This window comes from Ricinus communis, chromosome 1 (genome assembly GCF_019578655.1).
Source record: "Ricinus communis isolate WT05 ecotype wild-type chromosome 1, ASM1957865v1, whole genome shotgun sequence".
Classification (NCBI taxonomy): domain Eukaryota; kingdom Viridiplantae; phylum Streptophyta; class Magnoliopsida; order Malpighiales; family Euphorbiaceae; genus Ricinus; species Ricinus communis.
The window spans coordinates 6,452,463-6,477,470 of NC_063256.1; the positions used below are offsets into that span (position 1 = coordinate 6,452,463).

A 25,008-nucleotide genomic window follows, 5' to 3' on the forward strand; every position below is an offset into this window, starting at 1 on the left:
TATATATATATATATATCAGTAAACGCAATACAAACGGTGGTGGAGAAAAGAGAGATGCCAAGAAATTGCAGTGCGACTTGTTGTTTCAATTTTCTCTAAACGCTATACAAATAATTAAGTACCGTACCAAATACCAACCTTTTCCTGCTGTTACTACGAAGTCATTAATTAATGATTTACAAAGCAATGCCTCTCCTTTTTACTTCTTTCCCATGAAAGAAATCGAAATCAAACCCAAGAAACTTAACTAAAATTTATTTGGCATTTTTCTCTTGTTATAAAAATAAAAATAGAAAGAAAAAGAAAGGGTCAAAAGCTACACTTCTCATCAAGAATGTGCTTTCCAAATACCTTTGGAAGGAGAAGAGTTAAGTATCCTTACAACTTTGTGTTTAGGTGGTTGCCTTCTCTTTCTTGCGACATTTTCTCGATCACTGCTGCTGCTACTTACTTTTACTATATCAACTTTAACAATATGATGATCAGAAGTTCCTTTCGAAGAATACACAGAGTATGATCCAGGAACAAACTTGTAAGGTGAATTTGACGAAGCCAATATGTAGTCTACTCGGGTTCCATACTTGCATGTCCCTTGCACATCTGCAAAATCCAACCATCGTTCATATATATATGTATATATATATAATTCGTTAAGGAGCACATGTTAATTCAGATATACAATTGTAAAGATAAGTTTTTTTAGTATATATATACTTTGGCCTTTAGCTATCATCACTACTGACTCGCATTCTCCCGCAAATTCTTTAGCATCAGTGTAGTGTTTACTCTTCAAGAATCCCATCACTTCTACTTTTGGTGTTGGCTTCCCAATCTCTTCATGGTACTGCAACGAATGGGTAATTATTTTTCATTTCAACTCTGGTGTCCTAAGAGCAGTAAAAGATTAGGGCTTATAGCTTATTAATCCTTATTATTTAAATAACGGCTACACAACGAAGTACCAACACGATACATATTACTATTATGCAAAAATTAACAAAGAACAAAAAAAGGATTTAAAGAACTATTAGATATAATTACTGTACAATTACCTTGACAATATCTGTCCACCTCTCTGCTGAATAATCCGTTTCATCCAAGGAATTAAGACCACCAGCTAAGATATGGGGACCATCAGTAGATTGTATAATTGCATTAATTTGCTTCATCCTCCAATTCTCATCAAGATGATCAAGATGTGTACAGTATAAGTTGACTTCTCCTTTCTGGGGCGCATCTATTGTTGCCTTAAGAACATTCCTGTAACAAAAAAAGGTTATCTTTTTAATCGTTCGTCAATGTATTATTGTCCTTCTTGTTCATCCTTTTGTCTAGAATGGGAAATTTATTTTATCCTTTTTAACTTAATTAATTAATCATTCAAAGTTTTGACTGCAATATGTAGTGGGATTAGTTATTGAGGTTGATAATGAATTTTTATATTGGCATATTCATTAGTTTGTCCCTTTCTTTTTAACTCTCATTGAATATTATGCTTCACTTTTAAGTAAAAGAGCCCACTTGTGTTGTCTTCATTCTCTCAATAATAATATCTTATTTGTAAATAATTTTTTTTTTAATGCTATGTAACTTTCGTGTTGGATTTCCACTCTTACAATTGAATTTCCTTTATCTTATTTATAGTTTATGTTTTCCTTAATTATTTGTTAACTTAATTTACAGTGTAAACCTAGCTCATGTAGAGTTAGTCAGTCAATATCATGACTAAGCTTGAAGTTATTAAACATTAAATCTTATTAATTTTCAGTAACAATTGTTAATTTATTATGTCTTGTGCCCATGAGGAAACTGAATTATCATAAAAAAGGAAAAAAAAAAAAAAGATCTTTCCTGTGTCATTAAAACAAACCAACAACCAAAGGCTAATTTAGATAAGACATGAATAAGTGATGACAGGGTTGTATTGTAATTTGATGATTTTAGCAACAAGCAAATCGTTATCATTCTTGTAACTAAGGTTCCAACTTATGCAGGAAACGCTAAGCATGCTTGAAAATACAAAGAACTGAATTATACTTGGGAGTCTATTCAGGCAATTGCTTGATTACCTAATAATTTTCTTATGCTAAATTTGTTTAGATTTCTTGAAGCACAAATGGATGCCTGAAGGAAACTATTTGCAACAAGTATACACACAGATTTTCACAATCTTAAGTGGCAACCACCTTATAATTGGTAACTTTTTCAAAAGAAATAATATTTGTATTTCATCTTGTAACGCTTTAGCTCAAGTGATGAGTAATCATGTGTAGTCAAAAGGAAAAGAAAAACAGCTTAATCATATTCCTGTTTTCTTCTTTTGAGGAAAGATTAAAAGTTAACAATCAAAACAGAGAAAAGCAGGGGATAAACAGGACTAGAAAAGAATTATGATTAAGAAATATATGAAACTGACCTGAAATCAGTATCATCAAAGATTTTCTGAACTTCCCATCTCTTAATTGGCCATTTAGACAAGATAGCATTGCCATATTCAGGAGCCCAACTTTCAGCAAAAACATAATTCATTCCTAAAGCAGCAGCCAAATCAGAAAGAGGCTTCATTTCTTTCTCTTCCTCTGCTTTCACATCTTGTAGAGCTAATATATCAGCATCCAGTTCTTTCAAAACTTCAACAACTGTTCTTCTACTCCTATAATTATCTCTATCGACTCCATTAACGACATTTCTTGAAGAAATCGCGCTTTGTGACCTCACTGGAGCTTTTCCTCTAAGACTTCTAGTTAAATTGCTGCTTGAATTAGCCTCCTCTCCATCTTTTACAAAGCTCAGTTGCCTGTTTCTCAGTAATGAAATTTCATTATCTGGCAAATTTATTGACACCCTTAACTTTGATTTGGCAAACTTTTGCTGTTCTGAAAGATTCTCATTACCATTCGTGGAGCTTGGATGCAGGGGAGACTGCTTTAGTATACTCTTTGGCCGATCATTTGCAGACCTTGTGCGCAAGTTGAAGTTTAAAGAAGTTTTACCCTTTTCAAAATCTTCAATATCGTAGTCAATACTTGAAGAATTGAACACTTTAGGCACTACAGGGGCCATTGAGAACAGAGCAGCATTGAAAGTTGCTATCTTTATAGGCTTCTCCTCTGTTTTCAAGCAATCAAAAAGGCCATTTGGATGGACAGTTGCTGACCCGTTCATGCTAGATTCATTTCTACTGTCATTATGATGATTGGAGTTTGATTTTCCCAATTTTCTGATGAGAATTTTTGGCCTGGACCGGCGATGAATCGGCCACCGGAGACGAGAGCAGAGGCGTCTGAGCCTTCTGTTGAGGATTTTGAGCATTGTGGAGAAATGGGCACTGAAGAAAAAAGATTGAGATGGTGCTTTTTTTGTGTTTGAGGATAGCATGAAACAGAGAATGTTACAGAGTAGTTTTCATTTCTCAACACAAAAACAACCCTGTGTTTGGAATTATATGAAAATCAGACTATTTTAGTGACAAAAAAAGGTTTCCTTTTTTAATTTTGAGAGGCAGATGAAGAGAAGGAGTCTTCTAGGAAATGGGTTGGTGACACTTGGCAACAAAGTAAGGGGTTGATTAGGATTTTGAGAGTTGAGGGTCATAAACAAAAGCCAAATTGCCAAGTGCTAAGTGCTGTAGAGTGAGAAATGATCTTTGTGTGTATGTGCGCTGGACAGTAAGGGAAATGTCAGTCTTGGGCCATTTTTTACACAAATTAACAATACATAATCTTTTAAAAAAAGAAAAGAAATCTAACAACTACCACAGTCCATGCAAAGTAGGATTCTTATTGGGAACGCCACGTCACCTAAAATACGGCGTGCATAACTCCCATGCTTTCTTCTTCTTATATGTATCCCAGAAAATGAAAGGGTCGTTGCTTCTGTGGGCTCATTTCTCCATTTTTCAGTCTAAATTCTTGTAATATATAACATGGCTTTTGTAGGCCCCCCAACAGTTTGTCATGTTAAGTGAAACTGAACAAGATAATATTAGATTTTAAGGTGATTAAATAAGTGGGTCATACCTCAAATATGCAGTCATTGATGCTATACAACAAGTCTCGTGTCTAGTAGCTAACAGAAAGGGAATTTTATTATCAAATTAGCTTTCAATTTTATCTTCCTAATTAAGTTGATAAGCACCAATTTTTGAACTCACTGTTTTGAAAATCTCTTTCTATCCATCATGATCTTATATTAGTTCCCCTTGCTATTTGCTCAAAATCTTTTAGAGCAACCAAAACAGTTAACAAATTTCTGTTACTTGGTTAAGGAATATGCATATCCCTATAATTTGCTTTCAAGATAGGGTCTCCATAATAAGATGATACTTCCAAGAGGAATTATGAAATTTTCCCAATAGAAAAAATAAAAAAGAAAGAAAAAAAGGATTAAATTAAAGGGCAGCAAAGGACGTAAATAAATAAAAAAGGGTTCGACAAAATGGCATCAAATTACATGCAATTCTAATAATGAACAAAACTAAATAATGAGTTAGGTAAGGTATGATTAGATTATATGGTAATTAATAAGTGGGTCTAGCTGGGATTTGCTGTATGAAGAAAGGGTGCCAGATTGAACAGTGTTGGTCATACGATCACTATCCTATTGCAGCTTCTTCAAATTTCCCCACAAATGACAACCTTTTATTTTCTTCATTTACTTTTTGGAAAACAGACAACCTTTCTCTTTGGGTTCATACTGCCTCCCACCGGCCACCGCCACCGCCACTTGCATGGCCTAGTGGCCCTCTCTAGGGTTTCCTAATTAAATTTCGCTTGTGTACTATTTAGAAGATCGATAATTGACTGAATCGCTATTGGAGATGTCTTGTCAAAAAGGACTTCCATTGGCTAGTAAAGGAAATGATGATATGGTGATTAATATAACTGGAAAGCAAGATAATTGTCCAGCTCTAAGCTAGAGGCCAACTTAAAATAAAATAAATGTTTTTCTTTTTTAAAAAATTCATTAATTGTGGCAATGTCTTAAAGAAATAATTGTATCACAATAATTTTTTGTTTCATGTACATTATTCTCATATTAGGTTAATGAAACTAATTGAAGGTCAGTTTCATAAATTCAGATGGCTACTTAACTAATATATGCTCTTGTATTTATTATTTATTTAGAAAAAAAAAGGCTAATAATTGCCAGAGAAGAGTTGGAGCTCATCAATTAATGTAGAGAAGGCCAATTGGCCAAATTAGTTCTAAGTCATTTAATCTTCTATTGAATTCGTTTAAATAACACATACCCATGAGCCATAATAGAGTAACTGGACAAGGTATAAAAAGAAAAATAAACAAAAACGTAAAAGCGTCGACAGCAGGGTTCGAACCTGCGCGGGCGAAGCCCAACAGATTTCAAGTCTGTCTCCTTAACCACTCGGACATATCGACAAGCTGATCTATAGACAAATCATTTCTGTTATATACTTTATCAGTTATACATCCCTCCATCGAATAAATCAGCAATACATATATAAATATTTTGTATTTTAATATTATATAATTGATACGAATTAAATTATTTAATAAATATCAATTATCTATTGATTTCATATTATTTATTTATTTATTGGTTAAGATAAAAAATAAAATAAAAATTTTAAATCTATCTTTGCAGTAATATTTAAACTGTAGTTTTTACAGTACTTGCAAACAAATTACAACAACAATATTAAACATGGCTTTTATTTAGTCAACCAAAACCAAGATAAATTTATATTTTAGGAATAAGATTAAATTTGATTATAAAATATTAAAGTTTCAAGCTCACTTGGCCTGCTTTTATTTTTAGACCCTTAAATTTCTTAAATAAATTTAATTTAGTCATTTTTTCAAACAACTCAACTCTCTAAAAAAAGAGTTAAAAGAGTTAGATTAAACCTGTTCAAAAGATTTAGAAACCAAACTGACCATAAATATAAAAAATAATTAAATTAAGTCAAATTGTAAAGTTTAAGAGTTGAATTGAATCCTGTTCCTATACTTTAGTGCATAAAGAGTCGTACAAAATGTTAAGTTGCTGCATGATTGAACGGAATGAAGATTCAAAAAATCCAATAATCGAGAGAATGAAGCTTTACCACGTTAAGAAATGTTAGAACCAAAACAGACAAAAAAGAGAAGAAAAGGTGCAAACTGCAAACAGACAGCTGCAATGTATTTTATGACAGTATTTACAAGATAACACAAAACTCTAAATGCTTGTTGGTATTTCTTAACAATAACAAAATGCTTATCTTATGTTCACTTTATTCTCGGATTCCTTGTTCTTGTTTTTACATTTGATATCTGCAACTCAAAACCATGAGAAGTTAAGTTCAATGATCCAGAGTTATACAGGGCAGCTCATCAAGCTGGAACCCGGCAATGGATACGAGCCCTATAACATTTTTACATAATAAGCAAGGAAATAAATTTATTGATGAAAAATATAATTATAAAAGGCTTCGTATGAGTCAATACACACTAGGCGACTCTATCATACTTAACCAGTATATTTTATAATTATACTGGTTAAGTTGATTTACGAATTTTAAAATTTTGACTTCATAGTTCTTATAATTAAAATTAATAAACTCTTACTTAATAAGTTAATTTCAATAATCATTATTAAAATTTTATTTTCTTAGGTATTGTTATAATAAATTTGTTTAATAAATATAACTCATTAAGTTTAATATTCATATATAGCCTCTTAACCTAATGCTCATCTCGCGAATATATCTTATAATATTTTTATTATATGAGTCAATATGCATTATTGGACAACTATATCTTTGCAATTATATTTATGATGTCTTTATTGTTTATGATAATTATTTTTAGTTAGGAATATTAGATTCAGATGCAGTTTATGGCATTCTTCAAGTTGAGTCAAATATTTTTATTCTCTTGGAACTTGTTGAAACTTGCCTTTTAGGGCAAGATTTAGATTTTTTTTTTTTTTTTTGCATTATTTGGATTGCTACAGGAGTTATGTTTTTTATGCTATTATTTATGATTTGAATTGAATCTAACATACCATTTAGAATTCCCGTATCAGTAGATTAAGTAGAAATTACCCTTTCAATAGGCTTCAGCTATGGTAAAACTCTGTGACGTATTCCTTTTCCAATAATCTGACGATATTTAACCCAATCATCTCCAGGGTTACAATTATCATCAGCGACCAAGTCTGCCTCTTGCCAAAGATTTATTTTCGTACTAATAATCTCAAAGTTCTGGCTGGAGTTAGAATGTAACTTCATTGCTTCAGCCCAATTATCTTGTGCAGTTGCTACGTGGTAAAAACATGTATCCCTGATGATTTCATGACCATAGAGTTTTCCGACAGCCATCTTGAATATCCTTTCTGGAGCTCTTATTGAACCATCCACGTATATATATCTAATGTCCGTCTCCCTATGATGAACAATTTTATAGACTCCGATCTTTGGAGAATTTATTTTTTCTTTTCTTTCAGTTATCTACTGAACATTGATTTCTATGGGATTTTTATGGCAGGATTTTTTCCCGTGATTGCAGAGCTAATACATCTGGTCTGATATCATAAATGTAATAATTATACTTCTATTTATAGAGAAGTTCTTCGAGAGACTTTGTATATTATGTCATTCGTAGACAAAATAAATAATACAGTGATATGCGGTATTAATTATTAGTTATTGCAAATGCAACATTTAATAAATAATATCACATGTCAATATTTAATTCATTTTGTCTATAAATAAATGACGTAATAAAAAAATCTATCTAAAAATATTTCATATTTACAATGCAAAACATTAGTAGTTTCTTAAAGTAAACAGAACCATAGAGTATTATTAATTCCTAGTTTTTCTAGAGTAACTCTCTTACTTCCCTAGCATATCTGGTGCTGAAAAGTCGGATTTAAAAAGTCTAAGTTCTGGTGCATCATCACAAATAGGCATATTTGGTGGTGGTTCGCGGATAGATGTCTCAGGAGTGCCACCATTTTTGACTAACAACACAGTGTTCATACCCCAACTCAGATGACGATCTAAGTGACAATGCCATAGCCAAACTCCTGTCCATCATTAGTAATTTACCTATGTTACTGTACTATTCTTGACATGTTATTAATACCAATATTTATATTGTTAAACAACGTACCGGGATTTAGTGCTCGAAATCTAACAGTGAGCCAACCAATCTTTGGAAGTGTAGCAGTATTGACGGATGGCGGATCAACCAAGTTGTACGTTTTGGGGTCCTCTTTGAAGTCAAAATTTCCAGCTCCTGCTCCAACAACATAAAAGCTATGCCCATGGAGATGCATTGGATGATCCTCTGATGCATTCAATACATTAGCATTTTGAAAGACCATCTCCACCTCCTCTCCATATTCCAGCACCTTAACTTTGGTCCCCATCAATGACTGTGTGGTATTAGTAGGTAAACCTTCTGCAGTGAAATCATAGAAATTTGGCGGCATGTCTGGGAAATCTTCAGTGAAGAAACCGCTTATATTGCTGTAACAAAATATTTTGCTTTTAGCTTTAGCATGTCTCCTGAATTTAAAATTGACAAAGGAGATTCAAGAACAAGGTTAAAGAGCATACTAGTAGTAGGCCTGAAGGACATCTGTTTTCGGATTTACCCAACTGATATTGCTTAAGCTTGCAGCAAGAGAGATAATAACGTCGCCTGATCGGTTCATAAAGAACTGGTTCTGTGAAGCTACGACATACATACTAGTAGTAATATTTTTTGGGACATCCTGATCATAAAGGCTCCTTAACTTATTTCTGAATAAAAATCCAGCATCGATATCTGTGTAAGTAGGAAGGGTGCTGGATGGGAAAAGAGGAGCTGCTGGAGGAGTGTAGTTGCCTTTATATTCAAGAATTGCAGTAACATTTACTTTGTTATACTCAGTGAAGATTACTTTGTCTGTATAAAATTGTCTGGCAGCAACGTAATACTGGCTAGGAGACTGGTTTGTGGTCAGCAAGAAGTCCATAGTCTGTCCTGGACCTATCTGGATATAGCTTGTTACAATTGGTTTTATATATGCTGCATCTGTTCCCACAACTGTTATATTATGTCCAGCGATTGCAAAGAATACTTCCGCATTCATGATTGCGTTTACTAAACGAACAAGATAGGTCTTTCCTGACTCAACTTGCCAACGGTGTGTTGATTCTGCATGCAAAAATGCCACGCTTATGCAGGAACCTAGCTATAATAAGCTTTTTCATAGCATAAAAGTTTCTTTCTTTCATTGCAGAGCAATACGATAACATACCTTTAGAGCAATTGCAGAAGTCTCCTGGTTGGCCATTTATGAGATAAGCATCTGATAGAGGTAAATCATCCCCATATGCAAGGTCTTGTTCGACCGCTAAATTTACATCGTAAGTATACCATGAGCCTATGAACACAGTTAAAAGGAATCAAAAGTAAGAGCTAATTAACATTTAATTTTGTGGTGGGAATATATTTTGAAAGTAATAGAAAACTCAAGCATACCCAATACAAGAACTTCTTCACCATCAGGAGTGGGAAAAGGGTAGGAGGCTCCATCTTCAGGATGAATGACAATGGCTCCGTGGACAGTATTTCTTGTCCAGTCACTATGAGCATGCCACCAAAGAGTGCCTACCTCATCAGAGAATATCACCTCATAAGTGAAGTTCGTACCAGGTTGAATTCCACATTGTGTAATGTACTCAGGACCATCAGACCATGGATTTCTGGGTTGCTTCACTCCATGCCTGCAATAGTTAGAAATATTAATATATCTGCCTATTAAAAAACAAGAAGTTCAGGCAGCATGTGCTTAAATACATACCAGTGAATGGTGACTTTATAACCTCCTCTATTGTGAACATTAACATACATGATATCACCCTTGCTGACATAAACTGTAGGCCCTGGAAGGCTTCCATTGACAACCAAAGCAGATTTTGTGCTACACAATCTTGTAAAATTTTTCTCTTCCAACTAAAATACACACACAAATGAATAAATAAATAAAAGATCAGAACTGTTTAAACAAGGTAGGTAGAAGTGCTCAATCATATAGACATGAAAATATAGATAAAGCGATACTATGAAAGATATGCTTTGTCGAGAGCCATCACCGCCTCTCTTCATTCTAGAATATTCACTTAAGCTGCTTTAGAATGTGCAAAGTCCACTGCCAATCATGAAGATCCATGTCACCGATTTTATAAGGCTATAAATATAGCTATTGGTTGTGTGATATGAGAGTGAGAGTGAGAGTGAGAGTGGGTTGGAGAATAGATTAGCGTGTGCAAGTGAGCAGTAGTGTGAGTGTGTCATCGTGAGGCCAAATTTCTGTTTAATATAATAAATGTGTATAATCAATTCTTCCTCCATATAAATTCAACATGCTTATGCATCATGTTTTCACCTGGGGATAAACATGTTATTCTTGGTTACTAACACAAAGTAACTCGTTGAATCAAAGATAAAGGCTTAAGGATTATGAAATTCAGAAGCCTAAACTTGTCTACGAGCCCAATTTAGTCAATTGAAAATAACAAAATTTCTTACGGGGATGTTTTCAGCTGTAAATGACCATTTTTCTCATTACCAAAAATTTCTAATTTCTCACACTCTTTGTTTCAGTGGAAGTGAGGGAAACGAAAGGAAAGGACTTCTCTCCCACTCTCTTCTCCCTTTCTAACACACAGATAAAGTCTAATTTTCTTATCCTTTCTCTCTCTCTCTCTCTCTCTCTCTTTTTGTGTTTCTTTTCTTCTGAATTTCCTCTAACCAAACACACTATTACTGTTTAGAAGTAAGTTGATCAAGTCGCTCGCGCACGTGCTATGTGCAGGTTGGTGGCAACGACATGGGCTATATGATTATAACTTATTATAAACAAGAAAAAACAATAGTATTATATAAATTAATGTTTTAGTAGGATTAATATATGTAACATAATTAATATATTGACAGATAAAATAATATATATATTACAATTAATTAACAAGAGGGTAACATGAGAAAAGCGAATAAAAAGAATAAAAAAAAGGACCATAAACTAACAATGTCATAAAATCTAAAGCTAATTAAGTATGTATATATATATATGTGCAAGTTTGGTACTTACAACAAAATCATAGTAATGAACCTTTGCTTCAACAAAGGAAAAAAGCATTCCAATCAAACTCAAAGCCACTAGAAAGTCCAATAACAGATCCTTCTTCTTCAATTCCATATTCTTTTGGTCACTGCTACCTGCTTAGTTCAGTTAACTGGAAATAAATAAATAAACTCCAAATTTCTTTTGGGAAATTAACACTATGGTTTTGCTTGGAAAGCAGTTTGCAGCCTCTTTTATACAACCAGCTCGGCTAGCTGTATGAGTGTATGCTGACTTACAGTTGCTTTGGTTTGGTAGGGTGCTCATATTATTACAAATTAAGGGCATTCTTTTGTTTGAATAAGATTAATAAATACAACTACATTAAGGGTTGATCTTTTTTCTTTTTCTCTTCTTTTTGGTGTCTTTATTAAAGATTAAATTATTAAAATAAGCAATAAATATACAATTTTTACTTCATCAATAACATCAATGTTTTTCAATGCATAAATACAAAATAATATATATTTATTATATTTTTATATAAATAGGTAAAAGATATAAGTCAGTTCATTGTTATGTTAATTTATTTTTTCATATTTATAAATATACTTCTTTTGCAGTATTATTTTTTTATATGTATAAATATATGATTTTTACGATATTATTTTTTAATATTGATAACTATACTCTTCTTACGTCATTGTTTTCTCATATTAAAATAAAAATTTCGGATTGTTTTCTCAAATTAAAAAATATATTCTTTTTACAAAATTATTTTCTTATAATCACATGCTTATATCTATTTTACCGGATTGTTTTTATATACTTACAAACATATCTCTCTCACATGCTTATTTTCTAATTATGTGGTTGTAATTAGCTACAGTTGCCCCAGTTTTTTACCTTCCATTCAAAATCGGACCCATTTATTTTTCCGTACTTTTCATGACAAAAAAAAATCTATGCTTTATTTGGTGTGATTGGAGGTGGTACTTCAGGCACGTGCTTAGTTTAGAACCTCTTGTTAAATATGTTAGCTCCCGTAGGTTGTTTAAATTCATATAGTCATTTCTGTCTACCAGTCTCAACTCAAACATCTAACTTAGGAATAACAATTCCTTTACCAATTGGGATTAAGAACTTTCCTCTAATATTGGCCACTGCCTCCCATATGTTTAGATTCCTTTAGTACTTCTACTCGATTCCGTTTGAACAGTATAACCCAACCAACTGAAGATTGTTTCAACTCTTGGCCTGAGCATGCCTTGCTCCAATTTTGATTAATATTTTTTTTTTGAGAGACAATTTGATTATTTTTTAAAACAATGAATTCCATCAAGATCTTGATTCTTTAATACATCAATCACCACAAACTAATTCAACTAATTCTTTTATTCAGTGTTGTTTTGATTTCAATTTTCGTTTTGCCCTATATTTTTAATTTACTACTTTTTAAAATATAACAACCAATTATAATTCTTCTAAAGAAAAATAATTATAATGATGAGCGCCTATAATCGTTCTATTTTAAATATTATTAACCATTTAATTAAAAATTTAACATAAATGACATGCTGTGTTACCGGACATCATTGGTCCTGCTCAGACTAGTTTTATGCCGGGTAGAAATATACCAGACAATATTGTGTTGGCGCAAGAGATTATCCATTCGATGAGGCGCAAGGAAGGGAAGAAAGGGCACATGGTTATCAAAGTGGACTTGAAAAAAGTTAATGACATGCTGAGTTGGGACTTCATCAAAAGCACCTTAATGAAGGTTGGGATTCCAGATAAATTAGTTTATGCTATGATGGATTGCATCTTCTCTTCATCGATGCAAATTCTCTGGAATGGTGAAGTTACGGAAGCATTCCATCCCAAGAGGGGTGTTAGGCAAGGCGATCCTGTTTCTCCGTATCTCTTTGTTTTATGTATCAAAAAATTGGATTATTGTATTATTCAGAAGTTTATAATGGTAGATGGAAACCCATTAAGCTTAGTAGAGGAGGGCCTCCTATCCCTTACTTGTTCTTTGCTGATGATTTAATGCTGTTCATGGAAGCTAGTGATGACCAAGTGGGTGTTGTTAAAGCGGTGCTAAATAAGTTTTATGAGGCATCGGGTCAAAGAGTTAGTGGTCTTAAAACAAAAGTGTTCTTTTCGAGCAATGTTGGACTGAATAAGAGAAGAATTCTAGCCAGCAAGCTAGGATACGAAATGACCTCAGACTTGGGAAAATATTTAGGAATGCCTATTTTGCATGGTAGAATCAATAAAAATACGTATCAAGGCATCGTGGATAAGATTGGGAGTAAGTTAGCAGGATGGAGTAACTCATGTTTATCGTTGGCGGGGCGCATTACCTTGGCTTAGTCAGTGTTAACGGCTGTTCCTGTTTTTGCCATGCAAACTACCCTATTGCTTATGAGTATTTGTTCAAAGGTGGAGCAATGTTGTCGAAATTTTGTTTGGAATTCTAATAACGATCATAAAAGTGTCAGCTTGGTTAAGTGGGAGGAGGTGTGTCAATCAAAGTCCATGGGTGGTCTCGGTTTCAAAAATATGAAGTACATGAACTTGGCATTGTTGATGAAATTAGGGTAGGACATCCTAATAAATAGAGACAAGCTGTGGGTTAGGGTCCTTAAGGCCAAATACAAAATTAATGAGGCCTCTTGTCTCACTAATATCAGGCATTCTTCGGCTTCTCCTTTATGGCGAGCTGTGGCAAATCTGTGGGCTCATCTGATTGATGCTCTTAGCTGGTCTATTGGTAATGGAGGTAAGGTTAGATTCTGGTTGGATAATTGGTGTAATATTGAGCAGCCTCTCGTCATCTTTACTAACAATCGGGTTCCTCCGGAGATGTTGGAGGATAGGTTGAGCAAGTTTTTGGATGCAAATGGACAATCGCATTGGGAGCGGATTAGCCTATTTCTTCCTCATAGCATTGTACTTCACATTACTTCTATGTTACCGCCAAGATTAGATGTTGGGGACGACAGAGTCTACTGGAGATATACCTCGAACGGTCAATTTAATATGAAGTCTGCATGCAAAGCTTTGTACTCCCAAAGGGATGCGAATCTAGATATGGCGTTCTCTCTAGCTTGGAAATGGGAAGGACCCCAAAGAATACAGACTTTTTATGGCTTGTGATTAAAGAGAAACTACTTACGAATGGCCAACAGGAAAAGGAGACATGTGTGATGATGACATGTGCAGTAGGTGTAACATGGACGTTGAAGATACACTGCATGTTTTAAGAGATTGTCCATATGCCAAACATGTATGGAATGTTATTGTTCCGAGTCATATTCAACATTCTTTTTTTAATTGTACCCTGAAGGATTGGTTGATGATTCAAGTTGCATATTGGCGGAGACTTGGATTGGGAATGCATCTTTGGAGTCACGGTTTGCAGGCTATGGAAATGGAGGAATGAGGATATTTTCCAGAATAACAACTCTAGAAGAGGGAGTAGAGTTAGGGACATAATGCAGTGGTCTAGCTCAATCATGACTACAAGGGGTGGAAATAGTGTTAATGCTATTGCTGAAAAGTGCAAGACAACCAAGATGATCTTATGGCAAGCTCCTACGGAACAGTGGTTCAAGCTCAATACGGATGGTGCCTACGCGCAAAGAGTAAAAAAGGCAACTGCACGAATGGAGAATGGCTGGGTGGGTTTGCTATGCACAAACTGTTACGCTAATATTATTTCAGAAATTCATAGGCTGCTTCAGCGTAACTGGCAGGTGAAGGTTAGTCACGTTTACCGCGAGGCAAATTTTGCAGCGGACTTCATGGCAGGGATGGCCCTCTCTTTGAGCACGGGTGTTCATTGTTTTTCTGAGCCACCTCTTGGTATTGGAGCCTGGTTGTCCCATAATATTATTTAGGCGTTTTTGTCGTCTCCTCTTTGTATCAAGAAAACATCCAATGTAATCAAAAACAAATATTCTCAATGTTGGTGACCCAAAGAAAATATTAAATTTTATAGGGCACCAAGCACATTGAAATATAAGATATCGAATTAATAGTAACCAAGCAGACGGCCAAATTATGCAGTTTATCTAGTGTCAAAGACTCCATCTCCGTTCGATTTTAATTCGGTTATCAGTAGATAATTAATACCATAATATAAAACATTTTCAATTCAATTTTAAATTTTCTTACTTATTTTCAACTATTTCTATTTATTTATTTAATTCGAACGGAAATCACTTAAATTTATACTTAACCTTACTTACCTCTCTTTTTTTTTTAGATAAACCTACTTACCCTCTCTTTAACTCTTCATAATTATATCCGAGTGAAGGGATAATCAGAAAAACTCCAATCTTTCTCTTCTTTTTTTTTTTTTTTTGGTTTGGAGTGCAAATAAAAACTCATTTTATGATACAATATAATGACATACTGCACACATTGCTCTAATTTATTATTTAGAGAAAAAAAAAGGCCTATCTAAATCTCAAATTTTACCCTCTAAAATAATAAATAGATTTTCTTTGGGCTAATTCAAAAAATATCTGATTTAATTTTTGCCTAAAATCTTTTCTATTTCAAATAAAGATATATCTTACATGAACGAAAATGGACGTTCAGGAATCAGCCAAGTCCAAATCAAGTTCGTCCTTTGATAATAAAATCTAGTTGCAGAAAAGAAATGATATCACTCGCAGACATATATATATATATATATATATATATATATATATATTTGAAGACTAAATTGCTTAAGAAATAAAGCATATAAAACATCTAAAGAAAACAGTAAGAATACTTTAATGAAGACATCGATATATAATCACTTGAAGGCTTATCATTACATAGGAAAAGAAAAACAACAACATAGAATTTAATTGCCTTCTCCTCATAATTTTGACTCTATCGAAATGTCAAAATCACAATATAACTTTTTGCTCGCACAGCTCAACTTAGTAGAGCCGATAACTAAATCATAATACATGATTACTTGGTCAAGAAAGATACAAGTAATTAAGAGATGAAAAAGGGACAAATAAGGACAAATTAAAACAAATTTGTTGCTTAAAATCCTACTAATTCATACTTGAATGACTCAAATACTGAACCTACGGTATAAGTGTTCTCCTATCTCTCTTGCATGTCTTCAGATGGAAAATCTGCTTTGAAAAGTTTAAGCGCTGGTGCATCATCGCAAGTAGGCATATATGGTGGTGGTTCCCGGATAGATGTCTCAGGAGTGCCCCCATTCTTGACTATAATCACTGTGTCCATTCCCCAAGTTAGATGACGATCTAAGTGACAATGCCATAGCCAAACTCCTGTACAACGTTAATGATCTATCCATGTTATCATACTGTACTTACACATGTGGTTATATTTGGACTAATCTTGATTAAAGAACATACCAGGATTTAGTGCTCTGAACCTAACTGCAAGCCATCCAACCTTTGGAAGTGTAGCAGTGTTTACATAAGGTGGATCAACCAAATTGTATTTTTTAGGATCCTCTCCGAAATCAAAATTGCCAGGTCCTGCTCCTACCGCATAAAAACTGTGCCCGTGAAGATGCATTGGATGATCCTCAGATGCATTCAAAACGTTAGCGTTTTGAAATATCATCTCCACTTCTTCTCCATATTCAAGCACCTTCACTTTGGTTGCCAACATTGACTCTGTAGAATTAACTAATAAATCATCTGCAACAAAATCATAGAATGTAGGCGGCATGTCTGGGAAATCGTCCGTGAAGAAACCACTGATGTTGCTGCAAAAAATAAAAATAAAATTTGCATTAGCTTATTCCCTGTTCACTACTTTTATCTTTGCATAAAGAAATCAAAGAGCATATAGAATAGCATACTAGTAATAAGCTCGAAGCACGTCCGTTTTGGGATTCACAAAAGACACATTATTTAAGCTTGCTGCAAGAGTGACAGCAACTCCACCGTCTGATTGATTCAGAACAATTAAGTTTTGAGATGCTGTAATGTACATCCGGGTTGTGATGTTTTTGGGACGTCTTGATTATAAAGACTCCTTAATTTGTTTCTAAATGCTACTCCAGCATCAATATCTGTATAAGAAGGAAGGGTGTCGTATGGGAAAGAAGGGGAAGTTGGATAGCTGTAGTTGCCTTTATACTCAAGAATCGCGGTAACATTTACTTTGTCATAGTCAGTATAAATTGATTTGTCTGTGTATAATTGTCTGGCAGCAATGTAATACTGGCCAGGAGACTGGTCTGTTGTCAACAAAATGTCCATGGTTTGTCCAGGACCTATCATAATATAGCTCGTGACAAATGGTTTTAGGTATGCTGCATCTCTTCCCACGACTGTGACGTTGTGTCCAGCAATAGCAAAGAATACTTCTGTGTTCATGATTGCATTAACTAATCGAAGAAGATAGGTCTTTCCATACTCAACTTGCCAACGATATGTTGTTTCTGCCAGCAAATTGGGATGCTAATTAATTGTTGAGAACAAATTTAGGTACAAACCTTCAGATAATACTATTTATCTTTTTCTTTTTTTCGCTTTTAGAATAATATGATAGTTTACCTTTAGAGCAATTACAAAAGTCGCCTGGTTCACCGTTTATGGTATAGGCATCTGATGCAGGTAAATCTGCCCCAGTTAGAAGGTCTTCTGCAACCACTAAATTCACATCATAAGTATACCATGATCCTGCCAATACAGAAACAGAACAAAGAGTAAGTACATTATTACGAATGATTCTAGGGTGGGATGCATGATCTTGAAAGAAATGGAGAAGTCTTGTGTACCTAAAACAAGAACTTCTTCACCATCAGGAGTGGGATAAGGATATGAAGTTCCTTCTTCAGGGTGAATGACGATGGCTCCGTGAACAGTATTTCTTGTCCAATCACTGTGGGCATGCCACCAGAGGGTCCCTACCTCATCAGAAAATATCACCTCATAAGTGAAGTTTGTACCCGGTTGAATTCCACATTGTGTGATGTACTCCGGGCCATCAGACCATGGATTTCTCGGTTGCTTCACTCCATGCCTACAACCATTAAAATTTATTACAGTATGCTTAGTTTTGAATATTGTTATAAACTCAGAATTTCCAATACTTCGTTAATGTAAGTGATGATTCTATATAACAGATGCCAATCCTCGAGAATATAAGAAGACAAAAGTCTACTAACAGACTAAAAAAGGGACGAATTAAATTAGACAGCAAATATACATACCAGTGAAGGGTAACTTTATAACCTCCTTCGTTATGTACATTAACGAACATGGTGTCACCCTTGTTAACATAAACCACTGGCCCTGGAATGCTGCCATTGACGACCAAAGCAGACTTGGTGCTACATAACTTGGTAAAATTTTTATCTTCCAACTAAAAATGACATCAAAATAAAATAGCTTGAAACTGTTATTCCTTAGAAATTTAAATAAAAAATATGAATGTCCATTGAATTACTTGAAAAAAATGTGCACAATCTTTTGTATTAAGTATATAATTATTTTCAATTCGATTGATTCTTACATTTAAAAATTCTTGAAAAAACCTATTTTTCATTTACTTTTATTCAGAATACTTTTACATTGTATATAAAGCTAAATTTCTATGCACCACTGTTAAACGATAAAATATTTTCAATAAATATGATTTCAAAAATAACATAATATATAATGAAAACATAAATATAAAAGCATGCATATGATAAATTTATCATACTTACAACAAAATCATAGTAGTGAACCTTTCCTTCAACGGTGGAAGGAAGCAACCCAATGAAACTCATAAAAACAAGTATAAAATCCAGAAGCAAACCCATCTTCTTCGGTCCCATTTGGTCACTTCTAAACTTCAAATGGACTTTGATGGAAACCATGTTTTAGCTGCATATACTTTTATACAGCAGCCAGGGACTATCACGTGCTATAATGATAACCTGACTTATGGTTGGGTGGTTCTTTACTTTCGGTTGGTTAAGGGAAAAAAAAGAAAAGACATTAAAAAAAACAAAATAAAAATGAGACTAGTTAGGTACAAGGAATTCTTTTGCATATATGTATTAGACGGATGGGACAAATTCTTATGGGTTGATTTCTTTGTTGTGCGTTTAATTGTTTAAATTAGGGGAAAAAAGTACGTGAAAGTTATTTCATTAATATTCTTGTTAGTGAAATGTGTTTGTTTTTGTTTATTTTAAATGAAAGAAGTATCTGATTAAGAGTTAGCTATATTTTGAATCAAATCAGTTTATTGTAGTTAGGGCTGAGCACGGATCGGTCCAGTTCGGTTATCTATAAATCACCAATACCATACTAAATATCGATTCTTTTAAAATTGAAGATACAAGTGCCGTACCAAATATAAAAGGATTAATACTGTATTGTACCAATTTTTATGGTTAAATATAATTCGGTTTGGTGCTATTTTTAGTTCTAAAAAATTTAGAAAAACACAACTTTAATCTCATATTTAATCAAACACATTTAGAGAAAATATGATTACCAATCTAAAAAAAAATAGCATGAAAATCTGAATTAAAGTTGCAATCACATTCTTAACAACATGTTTTACAATTCAGTCACTTGCAAGTATAATAATTCATTCAACGTTCAAATACAAATCATTGGAATATATGTTACTGCTAGCATAAAAATATTTTGCATATGACAATCATTAAAATAAAATATTTTTCACAGTTGCAGCCAACAATTTACCCATCAAAAATAAAAATAGAAAAGTAAAAAATAAAAAGAAAAATTATCTAGGACTGAACAATGACGGCACAGTTATGGGAAGAGAGATCGCTAAAAAGGAAGACGTCTACGCTAACCAATTCTTGCTTCTGTATTTTTATGAGCCAATTATGTGTGGCGCTAAAGAGAAAGACGTCTAGGCGAGCCAATTTCTTCCTTCTTACTTTTGATTTTCTGTCTAGAAATTTACTTTAGGGATTTTGTCTTTCTGAATTGAAAACTTAGAGGTGCGGTGGTGTGTTCTAAAGAGGAAGACGTTTACGTGAGCGAATTTTTTCCTTCTTCCTTTTGATTTTCCATTCAGAAATTTTGCCTTAGGGATTTTGTCTTTCTAAATTGCAAAATTGGAGGTGCGGCGGTATATTCTAAAGAGGAAGACGGTGTGTTCAAATTGTTAGGTGTATGCTTGTAGTATGTGGTAAGAAAAGATATTAGGGTTAAATTAGTAGATAGTAAATTATAAATTTAATGTTGGAGTATGCATATTAGTATTAGTATACTATATAATATATTAATATATAACTTATATTTTTTTATAGAGTATAAAGTACATTATAATATTATAGTTATTTTTAATATGTAGTATTTTTTTTATTTCGATAATACTTGCTTGAATTATATAAAATGATAAATATAAAATAATTTTATTTATAGAGTATAAGTTATTTTATAATATTATAGTTATTTTTAATAGGTATTATTTATATAATATAAATAATTATTAATAAATATATAAAAAAATTCGGTTCTACGGTTTGGTCCGGATCGGTACAAGACGGATCGGTTCGGTATGTTATGGTACAGTTTTTACTAAAGAACCAGTAGCATACCGTAATAGAAAAAAAAATTCGGATCAGTTCAATTCGGTCATTAAAAATTTTGGTTATTTCGGTTTTGGTATTTTTCGGTGCGGCTATTCGGTTCGGGCGGGAATCACCGAGATTCATGCTCAGCCTTAGTTGGAGTGGCTTAAGATCTTACTCTATTATTTAAATTTTTTAATCTGCCACAAATTAAGAAATTTGAATATTTGTTTGATGTATATATCTATATTTAATTCCTTACTCTCTCATTCAAATTCGATGCTTTTTATTTTCAAATCAGCTTATTTAGAGTGGCTAAATTCGATGCTTTATTTTTAATTTGCAGGTTCAAGACCTCACTTTTTCATCCAAATTCGATGCTTTTATTTTCAATGTCCACGTGAATTAAGAAATATATTCATGAATTAAAAATATGAATATATTTTTGTAGTATATATATCTAGATTTAATTTAAAGCATGTCGAGTATTGACTTTTATGGGTGGCAAAACACTTTCTCAAAAGCTTAACACAGTTGCATGCCTAAAGTTCAAACTTGAAACCTTAGTTAAACTAGAAGATACCATTACCATCTCATCTATATACTCTTGAGTAATATGAATTTTTTTTAATTTATGCTATTAAATTTTATTATTATTTTTTAAAAATATCTTTGTTAAACTTTTCTTAAAAAAACCATAATTATAATTTAAAAATATTAAATTTAGTACTATATCAATTGATGAAAAATATCTTTAGTAATTATTTATTAAATTAATAATTACTAAACAAACTAAAATTTAAGACAGACTAAAAGAAAAAAAAGATTGCCAATTTAAACTTGTTTAATTACAATTTGTAAAAGAAGTTTTACCAAATAACATAAATAAATTTCCTGAAATTATTGATCATACAAGGAGTTCATTCTTTTCTCAATGCATATGGGATTTTAGTAACAATTCCAATAACAGGTAAATGAAAGTTTTTGGAAAATAAAATTAGTAAAGTCTTACTTAATATTTAGAATTTCATAAAAAAATATTGTGAGTTGCCCTGTGTATTTTGAAAATATATGCCAGAAAAAAATGAAAATGAAAGAAATTAATTAATATGGCTTCATTTCAAAATGTAAATAAAAAATTATATAATTGACATTGATATATCTAATTTTAAATTTCTGCTAAAATCCGAACAGTTAAAGCCAATCCTAACTGTATGCAATTAATGAAATTAGTAATTTATTATTGTGTTACATGATTGTATAGTTATTTTTTAATTATAGGTAGTAATGTGAATTGAGTCTATAAAGAAAACTAATAATATTCTCAATATTTTATAATTACTCATCATATTTTAAAAGTTAATAATAATTTAATATATTCTTAAGTACTCTCTTCAATCAATTTTTTATATATTAAAACTTTATTAATGCAATAAATATAAAAATTATGTTAAAAATAATTATAAAACTCATTAATCATATAAAATATAATTGATATGCTATCTAAAAGATAACAACCATTGTATAATTAGAAAATCAATTAATTATAAAATTTGTGTCTTGTCTCTCGACAAGTTTCTTACTTTTCCTGTTTTTGAACTCTGTTTATCGACATATTCTTTTTCTATCTTTCTTGCTTGCTTCTGTTTCCTTATCATGTCAAAACTGAGATTGAAGAGTTATGTGCTTAATTGACTATTGAGGAAGAAGAAGAGGGGGGTCTAGAGATTGAAGGAGAAAGCCTGAATGATAATTGTGTAGATCTTCGCTGGACATTGGTGGACAGATTCCTCACCGAAAAAGGAATTAATTTCAACGCCATGAAACAAATGATGGCATCTCTATGGTGTCCAGTTAAGAGCGTATGTATTAAGGATTTCAATTCTAACATGTTCTTATTTCAATGTTTTCATGAGGTGAATATGAAGAGAGTGATTGATTCAGGCCCATGTGATGTAAACTTTTGATAGAAGAGAAGATTACAAGATTACACGCCAAGATCGATATTTATAAGGTTTGACAAAAGTTATTTGCGGAACTATCACCATTATTTATAAAGAAATAAGATTAATAGCTATAATTAGATGAACTTAATTAATCCTAGAAACTAACAAGTTAATAGAATTAAATTAAGGTAGAAGTGAAATCAAAACCTAAATAATAAGCTTTAATTTCAAGAACACTGAAAGAAACTCTTTAAGCAAAAATAAGGTTTTCTATTCAATCAAAATATATGTATCCTTTTGCAGAATTACATAGCTCTATTTATAGATTTTAAATAATCCTAATCCTAGAATGGCTAGGATATGCAGCCAAGACTCCTAAATAAACAAAACTTGAAGTAGAAGAGTAGCAAACTCCTATTTTGACTCGGACTTGTTAAAAGAAGACTCATATTTTGATTTGGATTTTGACTTTGAATATTCAACCTTGGAATAGAGCTTTACGTTTGGGTTTGAATTCAACATAAATAAGATCTGATATTCATGTCTTCATGTTGGGCTTTAACCCATGAATGAAATACAATTAATCAAAGTTGAATCTTAATCTTCTAAGTCCAACTCGCTAACCTTGCTTCTTAAATGCATCTTGTCTATCATGTGGACCATGAAAGAACACAAGGCAGCCTTGAATCTCTTGCTTCTAACTCGTGTGATTGGATCCTCATACTTCAATGGATCCATTCGTGGCTTGCTTGGTGGTGAAGGATCAGCCTTGATTTTATCACCATGGACCTTTGAACAACACATTCTGTTAATCAAACAATTGACTAAGCAGATCACCCAATGAAGGTTCCTTTATTTCACACTCATGTGTGGGTTCAGGCTAATGAATTGCCAATAGGATTATGTCTGAAAAGGTGGCTATGCATATACGGAATTTCATTGGTTCATTCATTAAATCAGACGCTAACAATTTTGATGAAAGCTGGAGAAGTTATATGAGAATCTTGATGTTCGAAATCCTCTCAAGCATAAAATGAAGATCAAGAAGACGGCAGGGTGGATTGGTCTTAGGTTTTGTTCCAATATGAGAGGTTTCCAAATTCCTTATGCAGATGGTGAGAATTTTGTCCTAAATTTTTTGAAAATCCATCACTTCCTATTGAAAAGCCTTATGGAAGTTGGATGGGGGCTAAACCTTGAAAGGTGCAACAAAAATCCGAGAGAGATGGTTGCAAGCAGCTCCGCCGAGCAAGGAGAAAAGTCTATAGATGGTGGTGACAGTATAACTATTGACTCTGACCTAAATATGGAAAATAATCCTATAATTCAAGGCTCAAAGAAAAGTAAGGCAATCATATAGGAGGCAGGATACGTGATTAGTGGAATTAACAACGATGGTAGGGAAGTTATGAAAGAAACATATATGATGGTTATGGATAGCAGATCTTCAGGAAAAGATGGAACCATATTCTAATCAATAAGATGGTGTAGTTATTGCTGATATTAAGAAGCATCATTTGGATGAGGCTGCACTTTCACAAATTAATAGGCTACAAATGGGTGAAGTCCAAGTTGATTCTTCAAGCTCAAAAAACTTGATCAAGGCGGGTACTGGGATCCAGGCCCGTTAGGAATTATGAGTACCTTAAGTTGGAATTGTCGTGGGATAGGCAAACCATGTGGAGTTCAACTTTTAAAAGAGCTAGTCCATAAAAATAAGCCTCATTTTTTTATGAGACCGTTTGTACTAGAATTAAAATTGAACCAATAGAATTGCAACTTGGTTATAGTAGGTGTTTCTCTGTGGATTGTGTGGGCCATAGTGGAGGGTTGGCATTACTTTGGAAGCATCCTAACTCTGTGAAACTCATTGGCTATTCTCAAAAACTTTATCGATGCTGAAGTTAACATTTACAATGTCATGCCTGAGATATGATTTGCCTCCTGTCTTATAAATCTCATCTTCCTTGGTGCAGTATAAGAGACTTTAATGACCTCCTCTTCATCATGAAAAGAAAGGGCAGGTTCATCACCCATATTGGCTAATTGATGGTTTTAAAAGAGCTGTGATGGATTTCAGGTTGTCTAATTTAGGAATGAAGGGGTACAAGTTCATATGGGAACGAGGTCCTGATACGGATAGGCTAGTAAAAGAAAGACTCGACAGAGTTTTTGGTACTTAAAAATGGATTGATTATTTCAAAGAAGCAACGGTCTGGAACTTGGGAATATCGACTTCAGTTCATCTTCCTATTTTTATGGATCTTATTTTCACTATCTCTATCCCAAGAAACTATAAGTTTTGTTTTGAGAATTCTTGGCTGCGTGAATTTGATTATAGAGAAGTAGTAAGCAATAGTTGGAGCCTAGGTATTTTGATTCAAAGGGGCTTACAGCCTTAAAAATTGACATAAGCAAGGCTTATGATCATGTTG

At 33.0% G+C, this 25,008-nt stretch overlaps 3 protein-coding genes and 1 non-coding gene across 5 annotated transcripts; all 4 read right to left on the minus strand.

The window, feature by feature from the left end:
- Positions 1-56: 56 nt before the first annotated feature.
- On the minus strand, positions 57-3,670 carry LOC8285843. 2 transcript variants are annotated; one of them, XM_002524738.4, is made up of 4 exons: positions 2,418-3,665; positions 1,054-1,261; positions 716-845; positions 57-601 (listed from the first exon to the last, which is right to left on the minus strand). In XM_002524738.4, the coding sequence occupies exons 1-4, from the start codon at positions 3,377-3,379 to the stop codon at positions 330-332; spliced, it is 1,572 nt and encodes a 523-aa protein (XP_002524784.2). In that variant the 5' UTR covers positions 3,380-3,665; the 3' UTR covers positions 57-329. The 2 variants fall into 2 exon arrangements, with proteins under 2 accessions (XP_002524784.2, XP_025014140.1); XM_025158372.2 differs by having other exon boundaries at positions 232-601; positions 745-845; positions 2,418-3,670.
- Positions 3,671-5,315: 1,645 nt separating this feature from the next.
- On the minus strand, positions 5,316-5,397 carry TRNAS-UGA. Its single transcript has one exon. It is a non-coding gene; the product is annotated as a tRNA-Ser (tRNA).
- Positions 5,398-7,755: 2,358 nt separating this feature from the next.
- On the minus strand, positions 7,756-11,317 carry LOC8285874 (putative laccase-9). Its single transcript, XM_002524739.4, has 7 exons — positions 11,111-11,317; positions 9,821-9,972; positions 9,499-9,743; positions 9,275-9,400; positions 8,589-9,171; positions 8,140-8,498; positions 7,756-8,053 (listed from the first exon to the last, which is right to left on the minus strand). Exons 1-7 carry the CDS (start codon positions 11,216-11,218, stop codon positions 7,860-7,862), a joined length of 1,767 nt encoding a protein of 588 aa, XP_002524785.2. The 5' UTR covers positions 11,219-11,317; the 3' UTR covers positions 7,756-7,859.
- A 4,574-nt stretch (positions 11,318-15,891) lies between these two features.
- Positions 15,892-18,962, minus strand: LOC8285847 (laccase-15). The gene is given in 8 exon segments (XM_002524742.4): positions 15,892-16,395; positions 16,483-16,841; positions 16,938-17,094; positions 17,097-17,522; positions 17,638-17,763; positions 17,862-18,106; positions 18,297-18,448; positions 18,795-18,962. Coding segments are annotated over 8 exon segments (1,812 nt in total). The 5' UTR covers positions 18,948-18,962; the 3' UTR covers positions 15,892-16,201.
- Between the last annotated feature and the right edge of the window lie 6,046 nt (positions 18,963-25,008).